Source organism: Lepisosteus oculatus, chromosome 19 (assembly GCF_040954835.1).
Source record: "Lepisosteus oculatus isolate fLepOcu1 chromosome 19, fLepOcu1.hap2, whole genome shotgun sequence".
Lineage (NCBI taxonomy): Eukaryota > Metazoa > Chordata > Actinopteri > Semionotiformes > Lepisosteidae > Lepisosteus > Lepisosteus oculatus.
In genome coordinates this window covers 11,590,710-11,608,915 of record NC_090714.1, presented here as the reverse complement: position 1 = coordinate 11,608,915, position 18,206 = coordinate 11,590,710, and the positions used below count along the sequence as shown (strand labels likewise).

The window sequence follows — 18,206 nt, the reverse complement described above, 5'->3', positions numbered from 1 at the left end:
AGGGGGTGCTCACCCTGCGGTCTATGTGGGTCGTAATGCCCCAGTATAGTGACGGGGACACTATACTGTAGAAAGGCGCTGTCCTTCAGATGAGTCATAAAACTGAGGTCCTGACTCTCTGTGGTCATTAAAAATCCCAGGGTGTTTCTCGAAAAGAGTAGGGGTGTAACCCCGGCATCCTGGCCAAATTTCCCATTGGCCCTTACCAATCATGGCCTCCTAATAACTCCCATCTGTGAATTGGCTTCATTACTCTGTTCTCCTCGCCACTAACAGCTGGTGTGTGGGGAGTGTACTGGCGCACTATGGCTGCTGTCGCATCATCCAGGTGGGGGCTGCACACTGGTGGTGGTGGAGGGGATCCCCATTACCTGTAAAGCGCTTTGAGTGGAGTGTCCAGAAAAGCGCTATATAACTAATTATTATTAATAAGGATCTACATTAGGGGGAACTTTTTCATTTGATCTTTTAAAAGTTTCTGAAACTTAATTAAATAATCAAAGAAGCAGAACCCAAACTTCTCATCTTTGGGTGAGAGCCAAACTCCTCTCAAAGACCACCACAGAGACACTTTTTTTTCTTTTTGCTTTATGTACAGTGTGGTTATGAAACACAGAGATCAACATCACAGCCAATTCTCCAAAGTGCTTCTCAGACATTGGAGAGAAAAAACGAACACCGCTGAACTTCCGGAACATTTTGAAAGCAGTATCAAATCCACACACAAATAAAGAAAAGCTGGGAAAGAATCACAGCTTACCAGTCTGTGTCTCTGAGTCCATTGTGTTGGAAACGCAGCGTACATACTAACACAACAATCAGTTGATTTTTCTAAATGCTGCAATGATTTCTAACGCAAGGCAAAAAAACAGAACAAAAAGAACAATTATTTCTAGAACGCGTGTTTCCTGCTGTCCACCCACAAAGCAGCTCTCTCTGTGATTTCAGTTCTTTCGTGTAATGTGCTGCACGTCTGCCCTGGACGCGCTGTTGAAAAAGGCTCTGCTTGCTTTTAGAGAATCTGCTGTGTAGAAACCGGTGGGTATGGATCAGCCAGTACTGACTCTTGTCCAGCAGGTGGACAGCCTAGCCAGGCGGGGGCATGGTCTTGTTGGACACCAGGAGGTCCAGACCCTGCCCCAGCTGGCCAGTAAGATAACCACTGAGGCTCTATGGAGATCACTTGAGGAGAACTCTGATCTTCCTGTCACCCAGCAGCAACCTATGAATTCAAGAGAACAGATATTTCTGTTAGTTTTCCAGGTTATTACTTTAAGCTTCAAGCTGGTGGTGAAATACTGCAGCTGTGACACTGAGGGGGCAGAGATGTTGGTTTATTGCATTAAAACAGACAATATCAGCCTTCCCTTGCCTGAAAATCAACTTCTTTTGCCATGGAAAGATGTAGCAAATTGTCTCATGTCTGAACTGTCAGGAGTGGGGGGGCAAAGGGATTTTCTTTTCACGCTAATTGGAGCAGCCTATAATGTGAATAATGTCAATCTGCAGCTCTCGACTGTATCTTTTATCCAATCATCTTTTTTATCCTCAGTTGGCTTCCAAGCCTTTGTGTTCACGCAGTAACCACTGTTGTCCACAGGAGGGGGCTGTTAGAAGCCAGTATCAGCAGACCCGGCAGGTCGCTTAGGGCATTGAACTGAGACAGGTCTAGCCGCCAGGCTGGTGGCACACTGAGTTAATATTAACCATGGGGCTCTGTGCTAGACTGCACCACGCCAGCACTGTACCTCACAAAGCAGGCAGTGAGCAGAGCTCCGATCACGGGCCCGACCCAGTAGATCCAGTGGTAGTCCCAGTAGTTTGCCACCACGGCTGGCCCAAAAGCACGGGCAGGGTTCATGCAGGCCCCGGACACGGCCCCTCTGAAACACAGGAAGGGGTCTGGATCAGTCACTATGCCTTGATATAGAAAGAGAGACTTTTGAACACCTGTTCCCACTGTCCAGATGACATGTGATGCAAGTAAAATCCCGGCGACGTGCACTGTTGGATAGGAACTGCAGAACACCAGCGTAATGGGATAGCCCAGGCGCAGCCCAGTGCCGCTGGGGATCTGGGTTCAAGACTGTTTCTTCCAATTTAGCATCTCGGCAAGCAATGGGCACAAGGCATGACACCCCCTGGACAGGACACCAGTCCATCACAGGGCACACACAGACACGCACACACTCACACCAGGGCCTAGTTTCCCAGAAGCCAACGTGGCTTTTGGAAACCCCATTTAAACATGGGGAGGAACATGCAAACTCCACACAGATAGCACCCCCAGATCTGGAAATGAGCCCACTGTGCTGCTGAATCGGACTGCAGTGCAATCTTGTTTCCATCAGCGTGCTTATGTGCGCGTACCCTGCCAGTATATCCGCGGCCACAGTGAGTCCGATGCACAGGGGTGCCAGGAGGCTGCGGCTTTTCTCGTTGACGGCCCCCATACACACCACCATAGTCAGGAAGAGCGTCATCACTGTCTCGGCTACGACGGCCGGCCCGATCTGCTCGTCACTCTGCACCACGTTAAAGGCTGCCCCTGAGGCGTTGGCGTAGCTCTGCGATGTGGATATCGCCTGGGAATACAGACATACAAGCGTTGCAGAGTGAGCTCCCCCCCCCACTGCGACAGAACGGTGAAGCTGGCAGCCGGAGGGAGGCAGATACACAGGTGACACTTAGCTACCCATGACAGGGCGTTCAAAGAGCGCACCAGGGGGCTCAAGTTTGTCCTTCTTGTCTTCGGACAAAGTAAAAAAAGGAAAAGCCCAAACAAGCAAGTGGATCAGCAGGAGAGGTTAAAAGAAGAACTCGAATGGACCAGGATCTGCATCTTCGGGGATGAAGAATTAAAAGTGAAAGGTCTTCTACGAGACACTATGAGGTTTGCAGAGAGATTCCACTCAGGAAATCTAACATCTGCAACTTAAAGCACCACGGTATTAGTGAGGACGAGCTTCGCAAGACCTAAGACCAAATCTAAAACTCCAGGTATAACACGGATGTTTAAGATCCTGTCTGTAAGATTCCAGACTCGTGGAATTAAATTCTTGAGCCGTTAATAGAATGAATTCTTTTCTTTTGTATGTTTCCAAACAGATGAGCGAATTTGCTTCCAGCCTAAGGAGTCATTACATCCATTGTGTGGAAACTTGAGTTTTGAGAAAAGCAGACTTTGAAATCATGTCCAGTGACAATAAACATAAAAAAACTCTCTACAGCCCCTGCAGCCTTCAACAAGGTAATCCAAACCACTTGAGTAATCGCAGCTATTGTAGTCATAAAAAAAACAACCTCTCCCTGGATATCAAAGATTGTTTATCGCTTTGTTCTCAAAACCCATCTTGTGATTTGAGCATAATTTCTGGTGGGCAAGAGTGCACATTCTGTCATAAACGTTCAGTCTGGTGATAACGTGGGACTGCTCTTCTCTGAAAACTGGAAGCGAAGCCTTTCTCTCAATTCTTAACAATAGTATTAAAACTGTCTGGGTATGTCATTCAGAACAGAAATGTTATTGAAAGGGATTTGCACAGGGCAGAGTGGGCACTGACTTTTGAAACTTTTTTTTTTTCTGTGTGCTATCATTTTCACCTTTTTAATAACATGTGGGACCCAGTGTCACAATATCAGATTTTTCAGAGGGTAATTCTCAAGTACGCTCATTCAAATTTGTTTTCAAACATATCCTTTACTGGGTAAGGCTAGACATGTTAATGATGACATAAACACCGCGTGAGCAAGTGTTTCAAAGCTAGAGAATTAACCTGAAAGAGCCCGTCATTCCGAGAGGAGGCAGCACTGTAGAGTTACCATCTCTTAGTACCACGAGACGAATAAAACAATAGCTTTCTAGTCTCACCAGCGAAGGTTAGTGTGAGGCATTCAAGGAAAAAGTCACGTGACTGGACAGCAGGTTCCTTGCTAGAAAAGGAAGTGACCTCTCACTACCTCTGCCTGCTTCACCTGCATATACCCCCAGTGCATCCCCCATCATGAGCACTGATCAATTAATATTGAGATTGTACAATACTGGACAACTGAGGTACCCAGATTGCGCTTAATAACCATATATTTGCTTTGGCTTGCAATAAGGTTTACCCACACTGCTTGTCAGGATCCTGGATAAAACCTGATATGCAGAGACTTGCAGTTACATAAACTATAAGGTGCTACATATTCCAAGACGGCTGTTTTAAACACTGCCTTGTTAAGTCCTACAATGATCTTGACCTTGTTTTATTTTCTGTGGTTGTGGTAAAAGTTAACAAACATTTATTGCTTTAAATAAACCTTTAAAAGGTAATGGCCTGTCATAAATCAGAAAACCGATAAGGAAGTATAAGCATTCTAAGAAAGTTCAAGTTAAAAGGACTGGAAAACATAACTATTTGGGTTGGAGTGCTGTTACTGAATGGTGACATAAGATAAAGGAACAAAAAAACGGAAGACCCATTTCAAAACTCTCAGAAACAGTCACAATCCAGACACAATACAGTGACAGAACCGTCTCAATACAGACAGCGTAAGAAATGGGAGAAAAACAACAGAACTTTGATTCAAAAGCGTCAATGTTCCATGGCAGAAATGTTTGGCCTTCTGCAGTAAAACTGGGGGAATAAAACAGCAGGTTTAATCCCCAGAGGTTTTAATTACAGAAGCACAACAGGGGGTTTTTCCTTCCTGCATTTTAATGGGTAGAACAACCAGGACTCTTTCATTTTCATTCTGTTGCAATTATTATACTAGACAAGCATTCGTTATGCACTGCCCGGCAGACACATGTAGTGTTCTGTAGGTGTACCTGATGAACCTTCCGTAGGTTTTTTTGCAAAGAGATGGGCAAAGGCTATCTCCACATAGAGAGGCAGCAAAAAAAAACCCAAAACAGATCGTCTCTTCTGCGTGCTCATAGCAGTGTAGTCGTCGCAGAAACCAATGTTGTAAACCAGAGCACATGCGAGCTCAACTCCAACATTTGTTTTACAGGCTGGGTCAGGACTAAGGGCTTGGCGGGGGGGGGGGTTTGGATGGTTAAATACGCTCAGGTGTGCCCAGGTGTGGAGTGCAGAACCCCCCACACAAGAGTAATTAATAATAATTAATGATAATTGCTTACACTTAAATAGGGCTTTTCTGGACACTCCACCCAAAGCGCTTTACAGGTAATGGGGATCCCCTCCACCACCACCAGTGTGCAGCCCCCACCTGGATGATGCGACGGCAGCCATAGTGCGCCAGAACGCTCCCCACACATCAGCTATCAGTGGGGAGGAGAGCAGAGTAATGAAGCCAATTCATAGATGGGGATTATTAGGAGGCCATGATTGGTAAGGGCCAATGGGAAATTTGGCCAGGACGCCGGGGTTACACCCCTACTCTTTTCGAGAAACGCCCTGGGATTTTTAATGAGCACAGAGAGTCAGGACCTCGGTTTTATGTCTCATCCGAAGGACGGCGCCTGTTTACAGTATAGTGTCCCCATCACTATACTGGGGCATTAGGACCCACAGGGACCGCAGGGTGAGCGCCCCCTGCTGGCCCCACTAACACCTCTTCCAGCAGCAACGCGCTGTGGAAGCAGAGTTGCCTATTAATACCCCCCACCCCTAGCTACCTGTCCCTCAAGGGAAAACACCCCCCAACACATACTGTACCCCCCCTTCGGCCCCCACCTCCGGCTCTCACCTTGGCCAGCGCTGCTCCGATCAGCCCCCCGCACAGCTGGCACCCCACGTAGGGCAGGAGCAGGACGATGCTCACGCCTCCGGTCAGGTAGACAGACAGGGACACGGCAGGGTTGAAGTGGCCCCCACTGCGGGGACAGAGAGACAGAATGAGGGGAGCTCGTCCTCGCTCCTCCCCCTCCAGAGTGACGCTCTCCCTGACGGCTGTTTCCCACTGCGATAACCTGGCTTCCTCCGCGGTGTCGGTCCCAGACATCCCTATACCTGCTGCCTCCATGTAAGGGAACTCTTCCTGTTCGGTATCTAGGCAACCGCACCGGGTGTGTATCTTATGTGTATCTTATGTGGCCTTCTCCTGTTATGCCCCCAAGCTCTGGAACTCTCTCCCCAAGGATATCAGAGAGTCACCTTCTCTAAACTCCTTCAAATCCAGACTCAGAACCCTCTTCTTCAGAAAAACCTTTACTGAACAGGTTCCATTCTTCACCCCTCTGCTTTTCTTAGCACCACCATCCATGTCTCCTCTGTATATTGTAATTGTGTTTTATCTTGTGCATTCCTTTGATTTATTGTTGTTGTCATCCTGTAAAGTGCTTTGAGAAGCCACCTTTAAAGGCGCTATATAAAATAAAGTCTATTATTATTACTGCATATGTGTCTGCATGCACGTTTACAGTATATTTGCTAACTACGAGTGAACTCTTTAATAATAAAACGATTTGAATCGGGTTTCATCCTGTTGTGTTATTTTGTAAAAGGTAAAGTGCATTGCAGTTTAACAAGCATGTTTATCTCCCTTAATAGATCCATGGTATCAACATTTAACGGCAATCTAACTCTCCACAATTTAATATTTAACCCTCATATTGAGGTCATTCTTTGAAAGCTTGGTTCTTTAATGTGTTTGTGCTTAAGTGCTGGCGCTGTGAAGGCCAAGGGATTCTTATTTCACATGTCCCTGTACTACAAAACTATTCGAATTTGGCTGATTTATATACTGGTTTACAGGAGGGCTGAACTGTTCCTTCTTAAATCACATTCCCAAATCAAAACTACAACAAAATCTCTGCTTGAACAGCGAGGCCAGAAGACCACGAGGTGACTGAGATCAGGCTGTGATCGTCTAGAAAGCCGAGTTTGAATTACAGCAAATAACTGAATTCTTTAGGTGAGCAAAGACTTAGGAGTCTGATATTGGGAACAGCACAGCACAGTGGAAGAGAAAAGTGTTAGTCATAGCACTGCATTGGGTGAAAATTCATCCACGCGTTCAAAACAAAGTTTCCCACCATGAACTTGTACTTTTGTACATGTGTGGGTTTAGAACATGTTCGGTCTGATTAAAGACGTCCTGTTAGGTGATTTTATTTGTAATGTTTATTACGCACTGTAATGTTGTAATAATTCCCGACTTTAAGAATTAAAAAACGGAAAAAGAAACGCAAAAAGACAGGAACGCTTAGCAAAAAGTCTGAAAAGATAGAGAGACAATGGCAGTCACATTCTCAATTTAATTTCACAAGGAAAGCATGCCCGTCTTATCTGTGGATCAACCTCTCTTCTCCCATCGCAATGCTACGACCAAAAAAAAAACGACAGCAACAAGAAGCAGAATCCGTCATGAACATTATGCACGCTTTTTTTCTCTGTGTGCCATAAAGGACTAAACAAGAAGAATGGTGTAAGTGTTCCAGATGTAATTCACTTGCAAGGAAATCTTTCCCCCTGAATTCATAAATCAACCTGTCGGAGGGCTTCACTGACAGCTGAGCTGCTCTAAAGGATTTCTAATACAGTTAGATGCTGAAATTTAAGACTTATTTAAGGCACAGAACCAAAATATTTCTTACCAGCCCTGGTGTTTTCCTTTAACGTCCAAAAGCATGATACATTTTCGCTTCTAACCAAATTGAATGCCCTTTAGCTTTGGACCTTAATCAGTTCTCTGTAACGCTTCTTCCAGGTCCCTGACCTCCATACCTGATCTCCCCCAGGACTGCAATGACGATCCCCAGGGCCAGGCCATGGGCCAGCGCAGGCTGGAGCCTGCCGGTGCCCTCCACGTTCTCGATGACCGAGGAGCAGCCCACGAAGATGAAGAGAGCCGAGCCCAGGAGCTCGGCCAGGCAGGGCTGGACATAGCGTTCAAACCTGTTGGGCTTTTGGCAGAAACGTTCCCCCTCCTTCTCTGGCTCCGTGATGGACACAGCGGACATGTTGAACAGTTCTGACTTAGACTCCACTGTGGACATTTTGTCGGTCGGGAGTGTTTGGAGAGAAACGCATGTCCGAGTGCCCTGTTGAAACACACACACACACACGACGACACACAGAGTGGATGATAAGGTCCTGAAAAAAAAAAGTTACTCTCTCCTCCCTCGCAGGTGTGTCTGGACGCTCTTCAGGGGCTCCAGGGTGGGGGGAAGAGAAGAACGATGAAGCATTGCAAGCTGGTGGCCCACAGACAGCAAAGGGGTTTCACAAGGGATAGAACAAAAACAGTTAAGAAAGAGCAGAATCCCCACCCAATTCTACATTTTCCACTCACTTTGTAAAAACAAGACACAATTCACAAGCTTAATCAATGTGACACACCTGAAATTACAGCTGCACTTCAAAATGATTCTGTATTATATTTCTATTTTACTTTTAGGAATCTGACATCGTAAGGGTTCGTTCTGCCACTGTAGTGACACACATTTATACTCCACTTCAAGGAGTTCCTTACTATGAGAACCAGTGAACAGCACATTCACAACAGCACATAGATTCTTTTTAATATAGCTTTTGGGCATTTACAGTTTTTGCCAGTAGATCATTTCAAACATATATACAGTACAGTAGGCAGAAATCCTGTTTTCTGGGTCTGCAGATGCATTTTCTAATTTGTGTATACTAAATAGTGATTTTTACATCTGTATTAACTCTTTAAATTTTTTTTTTCACTTTTTCCTTGCTTTATATTTGCTCTTCTTCTTCTGTCCATTGTCCTAAGGGTAGATTTTCATTTGTCAATAGCTACATTAACCTATGTAGAAGTGTCTCACTCTCAGCCTGCTGGTCTGTGCCTAGACTCAGTAAGTGCTTGAATTGTTCCAGCTGTGGTGACATTTCACTGGCCAGCCTGCAGCCGTAGATCAAAGTCCTGAGGTTTCTGAGTGGCCTTGATCTCTGCAGGGTTTGACTGCATGGACTCCAGGGTTTAAAGACCTGCAGGTTAAACTCGAAAAAGTGTCCGAAATGTTTCAATCTGAGCCTCAGGTCCTCTGCTGGTATTACAGAACTGACAGATAATGGGTTTTAGAAGCTGAAGTATCTGGTGCTGTCAAACACTGCGTTCAAGCATATAAAGTTTTTTTTCCCCATTATTTATGCATCGGTTATCTGAAATCCCATGCAAACAAAGAGTGAGGGGTAAGGAGAAATGTGCAAACACCACACAGAAGGCACTGTACCACAGTGCAGAATCAAACGCAGAACCCAAGAGCTGTGTGCCATTACTAACAACTATGTATCTGTGCCACTTTTTCATTACCCATTAAGAAAATACATTTTCAACCACAATAACAAAGATGAAAACTCTGATCCATATTACCCTGTCATTCATTCACGCAGGTGTGATTCCGAAAGTATTTTAAAACTCATTTACAGTTTGTTCGGATGAAAAACTAACCTTGTTTCGGAAACGGACATGGCCACTGTGTTGCGCCGGCAACCTCTTTGTAGATGATAAATGTCACCTGTATCACTAAAAGAAAACCCAAAGTGAAATAAAAAATGCTCATTTCTAGATATTCCTTTTGCTAACTAGGACCTCTGAAGTGTTCTCAGACCTCCACTTCTTTGTAACATGGCCCAGTCCAATAAATCACACCAGACAGTGAGTGAAAAACAATTTTATGATTCAATTGTGGATCATTATTAAAATGGACTCTTTGAAAGGACTATAAAACCTACAAACTCCCCATTCAGCAGACTTCTATGGAAATATGAGATAAAATTCCAGAATTATTAGCACTCTAGTTCTGAACAAGTTAGGCAATGCTTTTTTTTTCTTGTCAGGTTATCTTGGTGTGAAGGTGTTTCGACATTGCCCCTACACTTTCACCTGCATTGTTCAACCACACTGAGCCCTGTGTAGCCTGGAAGAGTCCTGCACAAATATGAGAGAACTGCCAGGTTAGAGCCTGATCAAGTTACAGGACATCTATCACGAGATCTTATGGGCGTGTGTTTCACGAAACCCCGACATGTCTCAGCCCTGTGGCTACGATTTCAATGTGTATTAATATGAGAATACAGAACTGTGTGTAGTCACTTGCAGAGCATTCCAGGTCCTCTGTGACTCTCATTAATACTACTTAGCTCACCTCTATACAAGGTGTCTAACAATTAATAAACTGTAAAGCACCAACACTGCAAAACATCATGCAGACAGGCATAAACTGTCAGGGAACCTATAGGTTGAAAAGGAGGATCCTTATGCATAACTGTGAATCCTGCAGAAGGTGGAGTAGCACAGGGACAATATCCAAAACACGGAATCCAGGGGCTTGGAGAAACAATGGGTCCTAAATGGTCAAAAAAGGCAGGAGCAAAGATTAGGAACCAGGAGATCAGTCAAAAAGATTGAAACACACACAAGAGAATACTATGGGAGGCTTCTCAATAGTGAGCCTGATTTGGGGTGTGAGGGAAGTTTAAATACTGAAGGGACAGGGACGTGGTTGGATAAGTGGTTCGGGAGTGAGGATCTGTGGAATCTGGTGCATGTGGGAATGTGATGGGTTCAGTTAGGAATGAGATTGTGAAACAGTGAGTTTGGGAATGTAACAGCGTTTGCAAGGGAGACTATGGGGCGTGACATAAACAAAAGAAATAGATAAATGGCATATAATTATATAATACTCTGATGCCAATAGGGGACACAAATGATTGAAATAATATCACGGTCTAAGCTAGATTAAGCAAAAGCAATACAACACAAAGTGCCGAATTCACAGTCATGTCAGAGCAATCTGAAGATGGAATCCACAGGAGGCATCCCAGGGTGAACAGAACATCAAGAAAGCCTCAGGCTCATCTGGTTCAATTTCTTTATAGCCCCACAGCCAGTATTGGGAGTGCCTCCCCACCCCCAGTATGAAACGTTCCACAGCATGCAGAGCAGCCAGTTAAACCTGATCGGCATGTCTTTTGGAAGTGGAAAGATGGAAATCCTATGGAAAACACAGGAAGAATATGCCAACTTCACGGGTGGACAGATGCTCTAGTGTGGAATTGAACTAAAAGAGCAAAGCAATAATGCTAACCAGCATGCTTTCCCAGAGATGGGTTCACACAGTGACAGGGGATATAAAGAAACGTGAAGGCCTAGAAGACAGAACAGGGCAGACATTTCCCCCGTGCTCCCATTTTGTACTGTGCTGTAGCAGCCCTTAAAATTCCACAATCGCCGCTCTCGTGGAACTGAAGCACCAGACCCCTTCAGGCAGGGCCTATGACGATTTTTAAAGAACCGTTGTTCCTGTGGTTGGAAGTCAAAGGAAACAATGCAGGACTCCTATCCAGCGTATCTAAAAGATAGCCAAGCTAAATACCGAGTGGGTGAGTGAAACCCATTGACGCCAGGATTAAGAGAAACAAAACACAAACAGACGAAAGGAAATGAAGACAGCGAGGCCAAGCTGTTAAGAACATAACTCTACACAATGGCCTTGTGTTTTAAAATCGGCTGGCATTTACCGACCAAACATGGCACAGAAGCGATGTTGTTTTAATTACAGCGATATATTTATTTTTAAGCCTGACTTCCACCTCCGGGGCCGGCTCTCAAGTGAGGGTGAATTTTTCTTAAGGGCAGACTAAAAGAGCCGTGTTCTGTGACTCATTGCACAGTCAGTGAGGCTCAGGACCACCCCAGACATGCTGATCCAGAACACTGAGACTCAGTTAGACAGCTTGAATAGTCTTTCAGTCACACCATATGCATAACCACAGATTTATATGTATATCTAGATGTGGTAGGAGTTGTTGTCAGCTCTTGAGTCCTGGGTTCTATGTCGGGCTGTGGCACCTTACGTGTGGAGTTTGCATGTTCCCCTCATTTTTCTCTGGTTTCTCAGTCTCCTCCCACCTTCCGAAACATGCTACCTGGGTTACATGATGTTTCTCAATTGTTCTTTTGCGTGATGGGCTGATTTAGACCCTATGCTTCTGGGAAGGGTTCTTAATCTGCACAACCCATACCAAGGATAAGTGTTTTTCCAATAACGGACGACGATTACACATTGAAATCTTTACAATACAGCTCAAATTAAAAATAACAACCACGGGTGTGAATTCTCTTATAAAGAACAATCAATAACAGGATTGGCTATGATGGTAGGTAAAGACACAGAAGGGCAGATCGTAGACAGATGGACCAATGGACAGACAGAGCACTATGCCAACAGGAGGTTGTGGCAAGCATGTTGCAGTAAACAGAAACCACATGAACCATCATACTAGCACACAAATTGCCCAAAAGAAAACTTGGAATCCTCTATCTGTCTATATAAGAGATGGAACAGTGCTGCGCAGCCTGTGCAACATTTTCTTTCTCTGTGGTTGGATTTTGTTTTTATCTTTATGGTCTTGGCAGTGTTAATAACCCAGAGCAATCCAGCCATGCAATATGTGATTGCTTCAACAGCTTTATTGTTTATGTAGCGATAACAATCCTTTACACAGCCAGCCAGCCCATTATGGTGAAAAGTAAGGCATTAGAGTCTGAAAAATTTTAGAAGCATCAGAGTATAGGACACCTTTCCTGGCCAGTAGAGGTGTCTTTTGGTGTGCAGGTTGGGACTTACAGTCCAGGTATTGCTGGGTTGAATCTGGACTGTCTCAGAAGCTGACTGTGACCAGGATTCTGCAAGCAGTGGTGGGCAGCTAGTCAAGCAAGCTAGGGCAGGACTGGAAGATTCTGACTTGACTGACCCCTGAATTCATGCCTTTCAGTAAATGTCGAACGGAGAAACAGGACTCAGAGACTTGGACTGCGCTTGTGAGGAATGGTACTCTACAATACACAAACTAGAGGAGGCTTATAGGATCTCAACGTGATAAAGCAATGAGAAGATGGTCCGTAAAACTGTTGTTTGCTTGAAAAAAAAACTGAAGGATATGAAGGATACAAGACCTGAGTCCACCTGACAAACTGGGAATGGAGTTTGTGTGGCTTCTGTATCGGGGAGAAAGGTCACACAAGCAAACTACATTGCAGACTGCTTTGCAAAGAGATGTTCTGGCAAAGGACGTACTTGACTGAAGCCCGGAGCATTGTGAGCAGAGAAAAGATATTAATCCCTGGTTACTCTTCTAGAGCTCTAGGTATGCACAAACTGCAATCTCGCCTTGTGTGCTGTACAAAGGCACGCCTTGTTGCACAAGCAAAGTCTAAGACACGTTACAAAAGAAAACAATTTCTTTTGACAGTTCTCCGTGTTAAAATCCAGATTTTGCAGGTTTCCCTTTTCTTAAGTTACGAAATGCAGGTATTTGACTTCTCCACTGTTTCCCATGAAGTTATGTCCTGGCGTTCCACACCTCTGTGTTTAACGCTGTCTCAGTGCATCCCCTTGAGATTTAAAAGTGTGGGGGTACATGGGAAAGAACAGGCAGCAGGCATGATGCTAAAGCCAATGGAAGACAGGGAGATGGTGCAGAACAACACAAATGATTCAGAAACTCAATGCAGAGGCATTGGAGCACTTAAGGTTACAGGGCACATGGCCTGGGGTCCCAGGGAACAGAGAAATGTCTGCCGTTGCATATCTCTGCAACTCACCACTGGCAACCCACTGAAGCTCAGCAGGTGTGAGCCTGGTCAGTACCTGGATGGGAGACCTCCTGGGAAAAACTAAGGTTGCGGCTGGAAGAGGTGTGAGTGGGGCCAGCAGGGGGTGCTCACCCTGTGGTCCATGTGGGTCCTAATGCCCCAGTATAGTGACGGGGGCACTATACTGTAAACAGGTGCCATCCTTCGGATGAGACGTAAAACCGAGGTCCTGACTCTCTGTGGTCATTAAAAATCCCAGGGTGTTTCTTGAAAAGAGTAGGGGTGTAACCCCGGCGTCCTGGCCAAATTTCCCATTGGCCCTTACCAATCATGGCCTCCTAATAATCCCCATCTATGAATTGGCTTCATTACTCTGTTCTCCTCCCCACTGATAGCTGATGTGGGGTGAGCATTCTGGCGCACTATGGCTGCCGTCGCACCATCCAGGTGGGGCTGCAAACTGGTGGTGGTGGAGGGGGAGTCCCCATTACCTGTAAAGCGTTTTGAGTGGAGTGTTCGGAAAAGTGTTATATAAGTGTAAGCATTCATTATTACCTGCATTTGTGCATGCCCTTTGCATAATTGTGTTTTCACTATATGCATTTATATGGTCTGGACCGAAATAGGGAAATAAATCAAGATTATCAGACATCTCTTTTGCCATCTCATTTAAATCTGCCTCTGTCGCATGCTAGGTGAAATTTGCACATGATTCTCTAAAGACTTGTTTTCCAGACCTAATGCTTCTGTGTGTGAGCACAGTGTCAGAGGGACAGGCATTGGTTTAGAGCTGGGAAGTGCATTGGAGGTGACCCAGTTCTGCGATTTTCATTAGCCACACCTTCACACACTCAATCAGCCTCACCAGAGGGTCCGGGAGAACTAGGGTATGACTGGTACACTCACCACCTGCTTGCCATCTCAGGCTGGCACACTAATACAGACTGAACGGGCGCAGGGTCTGAGGAGGGATTACTGTCAAGGACATTACAGCACAGTCAGCTGTAAAAGGGTACAAAAGAAGAGAGTGGCAGGTCATGAAATCATTTCCAATGATTTGTAAGAAGGGCATACGCTAAAAATAATCTCTTGTGCGATTTCACGTTTCTCACATGAAGGATTTGATTACATTTAGCCAGCCGCCACATCACCCTGCGACTCACAACGGGCAGCCCACTGAAGCTCAGCAGGTGTGAGCCTGGAGGAGGTATGAGAGGGCCCATTAGGAGACGCTCACCCTGTGGTCTGTGTGGGTCCTACTGCCCCAGTATAGTGACGGGGACACTATACTCTTAAAAGGTGCCGTCCTTCGGATGAGACGTAAAACCGAGGTCCTGACTCTCTGTGGTCATTCAAAGTCCCAGGGCGTTTCTCAAAAAGAGTAGGGGTGTAACCCCCATGTCCCGGCCAAATTTCCCATTGGCCCTTACCAATCATGGCCTCCTAATAATCCCCATCTGTGAATTGGCTTCATCACTCTGTTCTCCTCCCCACTGATAGCTGATGTGTGGGGAGCGTTCTGGCGCACTATGGCTGCCGTCGCATCATCCAGGTGGGGCTGCACATTGGTGGTGGTGGAGGGGATTACCTGTAAAGCACTTTGAGTGGATTTTCCAGAAAAGTGCCACATAAGTGTAAGGAATTATTATTATTTAATCAAATAATCCTTGTGCAAGTGACCAACAGTGGACTATAGAAAAGAAGCACAGAAACATTTAGTGTTTCTTTGATATTCAGATCCAGAACATTAGGGATTTATGGCCTATAATGTTAAAATGTAAACTAAAATATTTTGTGATTCTTAAAACGACAATTTTACATTCTTCACCATGAAGAATCGTTTGTGAAAGTATATACAATATTTCAGGCTGTACAAATGTGAAGGTATAGCAGAGCTAGTTTGGACAGGGTGACGTCATTGCCCTCCCTGCGCATAGCAGGGCTGAGGGTGGTCTCCTTTAGCTCATGGAGCTGCGTTATGCCGGAGACTCGGGATCGCGCCTAGGTGTTATGGGACAAACTGGCAGGGGCACAAGCCTGCGCGGAACTGCGAAAATCAAGTTTTTATTAGGACAGAAAGGTCCAAAGTAGATTTCTGTATCCAATCCTCTGCATACTCTTCCCACATTGCACCACTGCCATGGGCCTGCTGCCTGTGACAGGAAACGATCTCTCATGTCTGGCAGGGTCAGCAGCACCACTGTGTTTGGACGTGACCCTTGTTAAGCCGCCTGATAGCACAATGTTAATGATTAACGACGAGAACTTCAGAGTGGAAAAACAAAACATTGCTAGATCGAACAGGTTTTGTGACGTTCAGAGGCAGATTCTTTTGTTCCGGAATAACTCGGGGCATCGTGGGGGCGAACACCAAGCCACGTGACGACGGCGTTGTCCCTCTCAGGACCCCTGGCTGACATGGCGCCCAGATGAAAATTGATCCTGGTGTGGACGAGAGTCGGTTCTGTATTGTCATGCTATTTCAAAGTACCGATACCGATATACCGATTTCGAAGTATTGAGCATCTATGCGCAGTTTTATGAAACTAAAGCATTTTGGGATAGTGATTGAATATTTTTGGCATTATTGCTTTTAATTGATCATTTACTGTGGTAAAGACATGTGGGCTGTTGAATAAGCAGTAACTCACATAATTAGTCAGAAGGCTGATTGAGCACAGGTGATGCCTGGCAAGTATCAAGGAACAAAAAAAATGCTCTATTTTTCAAGAGAAAGCCACTTTCCTGCCATTAATACGTTAGAGGTCGGACTAAATTGATTCACTCTTGCTCACCCTCTCCTCACAGACAGCAACCTTTAACTGGAAAGATGTTACAGCTGACAGAACCCGTCGATGATCATGGTAGCCTCTATAGTCCTACAGTGGGTCTAGGTTAAATCACAGCCCTACTCTGCCCACCAGTCTCACAATCCATGAATTCCTGCCTTGGCAGATAATTGATTTCAACAGATAATAATAATAATAATAATAATAATAATTGCTTACACTTCTATAGCGCTTTTCTGGACACTCCACTCAAAGCGCTTTACAGGTAATGGGGTCTCCCCTCCACCACCACCAATGTGCAGCATCCACCTGGATGATGCGACAGCAGCCATAGTGCGCCAGAACGCTCACCACACATCAGCTATTAGTGGGGAGGAGAGCAGAGAGTAATGAAGCCAATTCATAGATGGGGATTATTAGGAGCCCATGATTGGTAAGGGCCACTCTTTTCGAGAAACGCCCTGGGATTTTTAATGACCACAGAGAGTCAGGACCTCGGTTTTACGTCTCATCCGAAGGACGGGTATTTCCCTTCAAAGCTGTGGAAACCCACCCCAAGGAGCTGGGTTTGTAATTTGTGAGAGGCAGGATGGTCTTGTCTGTTCAATAAAACGTCTACTGCCACAAAATGGGATGGTCATTTTCTTGATAGCCCTGTGAATGTGATGCAGTTATGTGTTTGTGGATACTCACTATTGCAAAGAAAACATCAAGATCTTGAAAGTGCAGCCTCAGCGATGTGCTGAATAAAGATAAAATGGATCTGCATTTCTTGAAGAAATCTTGATAGCCATGTGACACAGAGGAAGCAGTTCTGCCCAAGAGAAGCACCATTATTGTGCTTTTATTTTTAATAAGTTCTGACTACCATAGCTTTAAAATAGTATTTTATAGGACATTTCTTTAGCATTATCTACTGCTGTTACTGTGCTGATAGTTCTCACAATTTTTCATAGCCCTCATTGGTAGAAACAAGTGTGATGGTGTTACTAATTTCAGCAGACATCATCCATCACTCATGGGCTTCAGAGTTTCGTGCAACATTATTTATCCTCCCCAAGCCCCCCAGTTCTTGGCAAGAAACTTTCAAAAGCTGTTATGGGAGCTGAACGTGCTAAAACAGTTAAGATCACTAACAGTGCATACGGAAAAACCGGGAATTGAGCAGCCCACATATAATAGTTACAAAAAGCAAAACGTACAAACCACTTCTTTCACACTTCTGCTTATCTTTCACGCTTCTACTGCATGCAAAGTTGGAAGGATCATAGTGTCCCGCTACATTATGAACAGAATGGAAATTGTATTTTAAGTTACAGGGTATATAATTCAGATAAAACGAAGGCAGAAACTGAGAAATGCCTTGTGGCTGGAGTAGAAACAAAGAGCTGTATAGGAACACAAGTAAATAATGTCTGAACTGTCACAGCTGGTATGATCCCCTATAACAGACAGATACATTACAGTCATTACTGACATTACATTGCTGTCAGTGCTGAATGACTGGAAACAATGTAGGCAAGAGGCAAGATGTATCATCACATAATCACATACTCCACTTTGGAAATAAGTTCAAAAATACTAACAGGTCTCGTTTGTTCCACATTTGGACAGGTACATACTAAACTGTTTCACTCCTGACCTGATTTTTAGCAGAATGAGGACCTACTGGCTTTGCAGCACACTAACGTCTGCCCAGTGTTCCTATTAGCCATGGGTCCTCAAGAATGATGCTGACTTTGGTTGTGTCCTCTTTTTCACCATACAGTATGGACACTTCCGCTGCAAATTTGTTTTCAAGCTTTCTCAATTTTAACAATATTTAAACCGATGATCAGTACCCTACCCATTGCACTACATACCTCCGTGAAAGGGTGAAAACTAGGGTCTTCATCTGCA

General features: G+C 44.9%; 1 protein-coding gene across 2 annotated transcripts; it reads right to left on the bottom strand.

Annotated features, from left to right (window-relative positions):
• Positions 1-577: 577 nt before the first annotated feature.
• On the bottom strand, positions 578-8,031 carry aqp8a.1 (aquaporin 8a, tandem duplicate 1). 2 transcript variants are annotated; one of them, XM_015360101.2, is made up of 5 exons: positions 7,677-8,031; positions 5,698-5,824; positions 2,460-2,585; positions 1,749-1,883; positions 578-1,222 (listed from the first exon to the last, which is right to left on the bottom strand). In XM_015360101.2, the coding sequence occupies exons 1-5, from the start codon at positions 7,946-7,948 to the stop codon at positions 1,208-1,210; spliced, it is 675 nt and encodes a 224-aa protein (XP_015215587.2). In that variant the 5' UTR covers positions 7,949-8,031; the 3' UTR covers positions 578-1,207. The 2 variants fall into 2 exon arrangements, with proteins under 2 accessions (XP_015215587.2, XP_006637203.2); XM_006637140.3 differs by having other exon boundaries at positions 2,371-2,585; positions 7,677-8,029.
• Positions 8,032-18,206: the final 10,175 nt, after the last annotated feature.

What these genes read in the sequence shown, in the direction of transcription:
- aqp8a.1 (XM_006637140.3), bottom strand. Translation starts at nt 7,948, where the DNA reads ATGTCCACAGTGGAGTCTAAGTCAGAACTGTTCAACATGTCCGCTGTG. An exon ending in GCAGTCCTGGGGGAGATCAG is followed by an intron (nt 5,825 to 7,676) that starts GTATGGAGGTCA and finishes CTGTCCCCGCAG; the next exon opens with TGGGGGCCACTTCAACCCTG. An exon ending in TCGGAGCAGCGCTGGCCAAG is followed by an intron (nt 2,586 to 5,697) that starts GTGAGAGCCGGA and finishes CTGTATTCCCAG; the next exon opens with GCGATATCCACATCGCAGAG.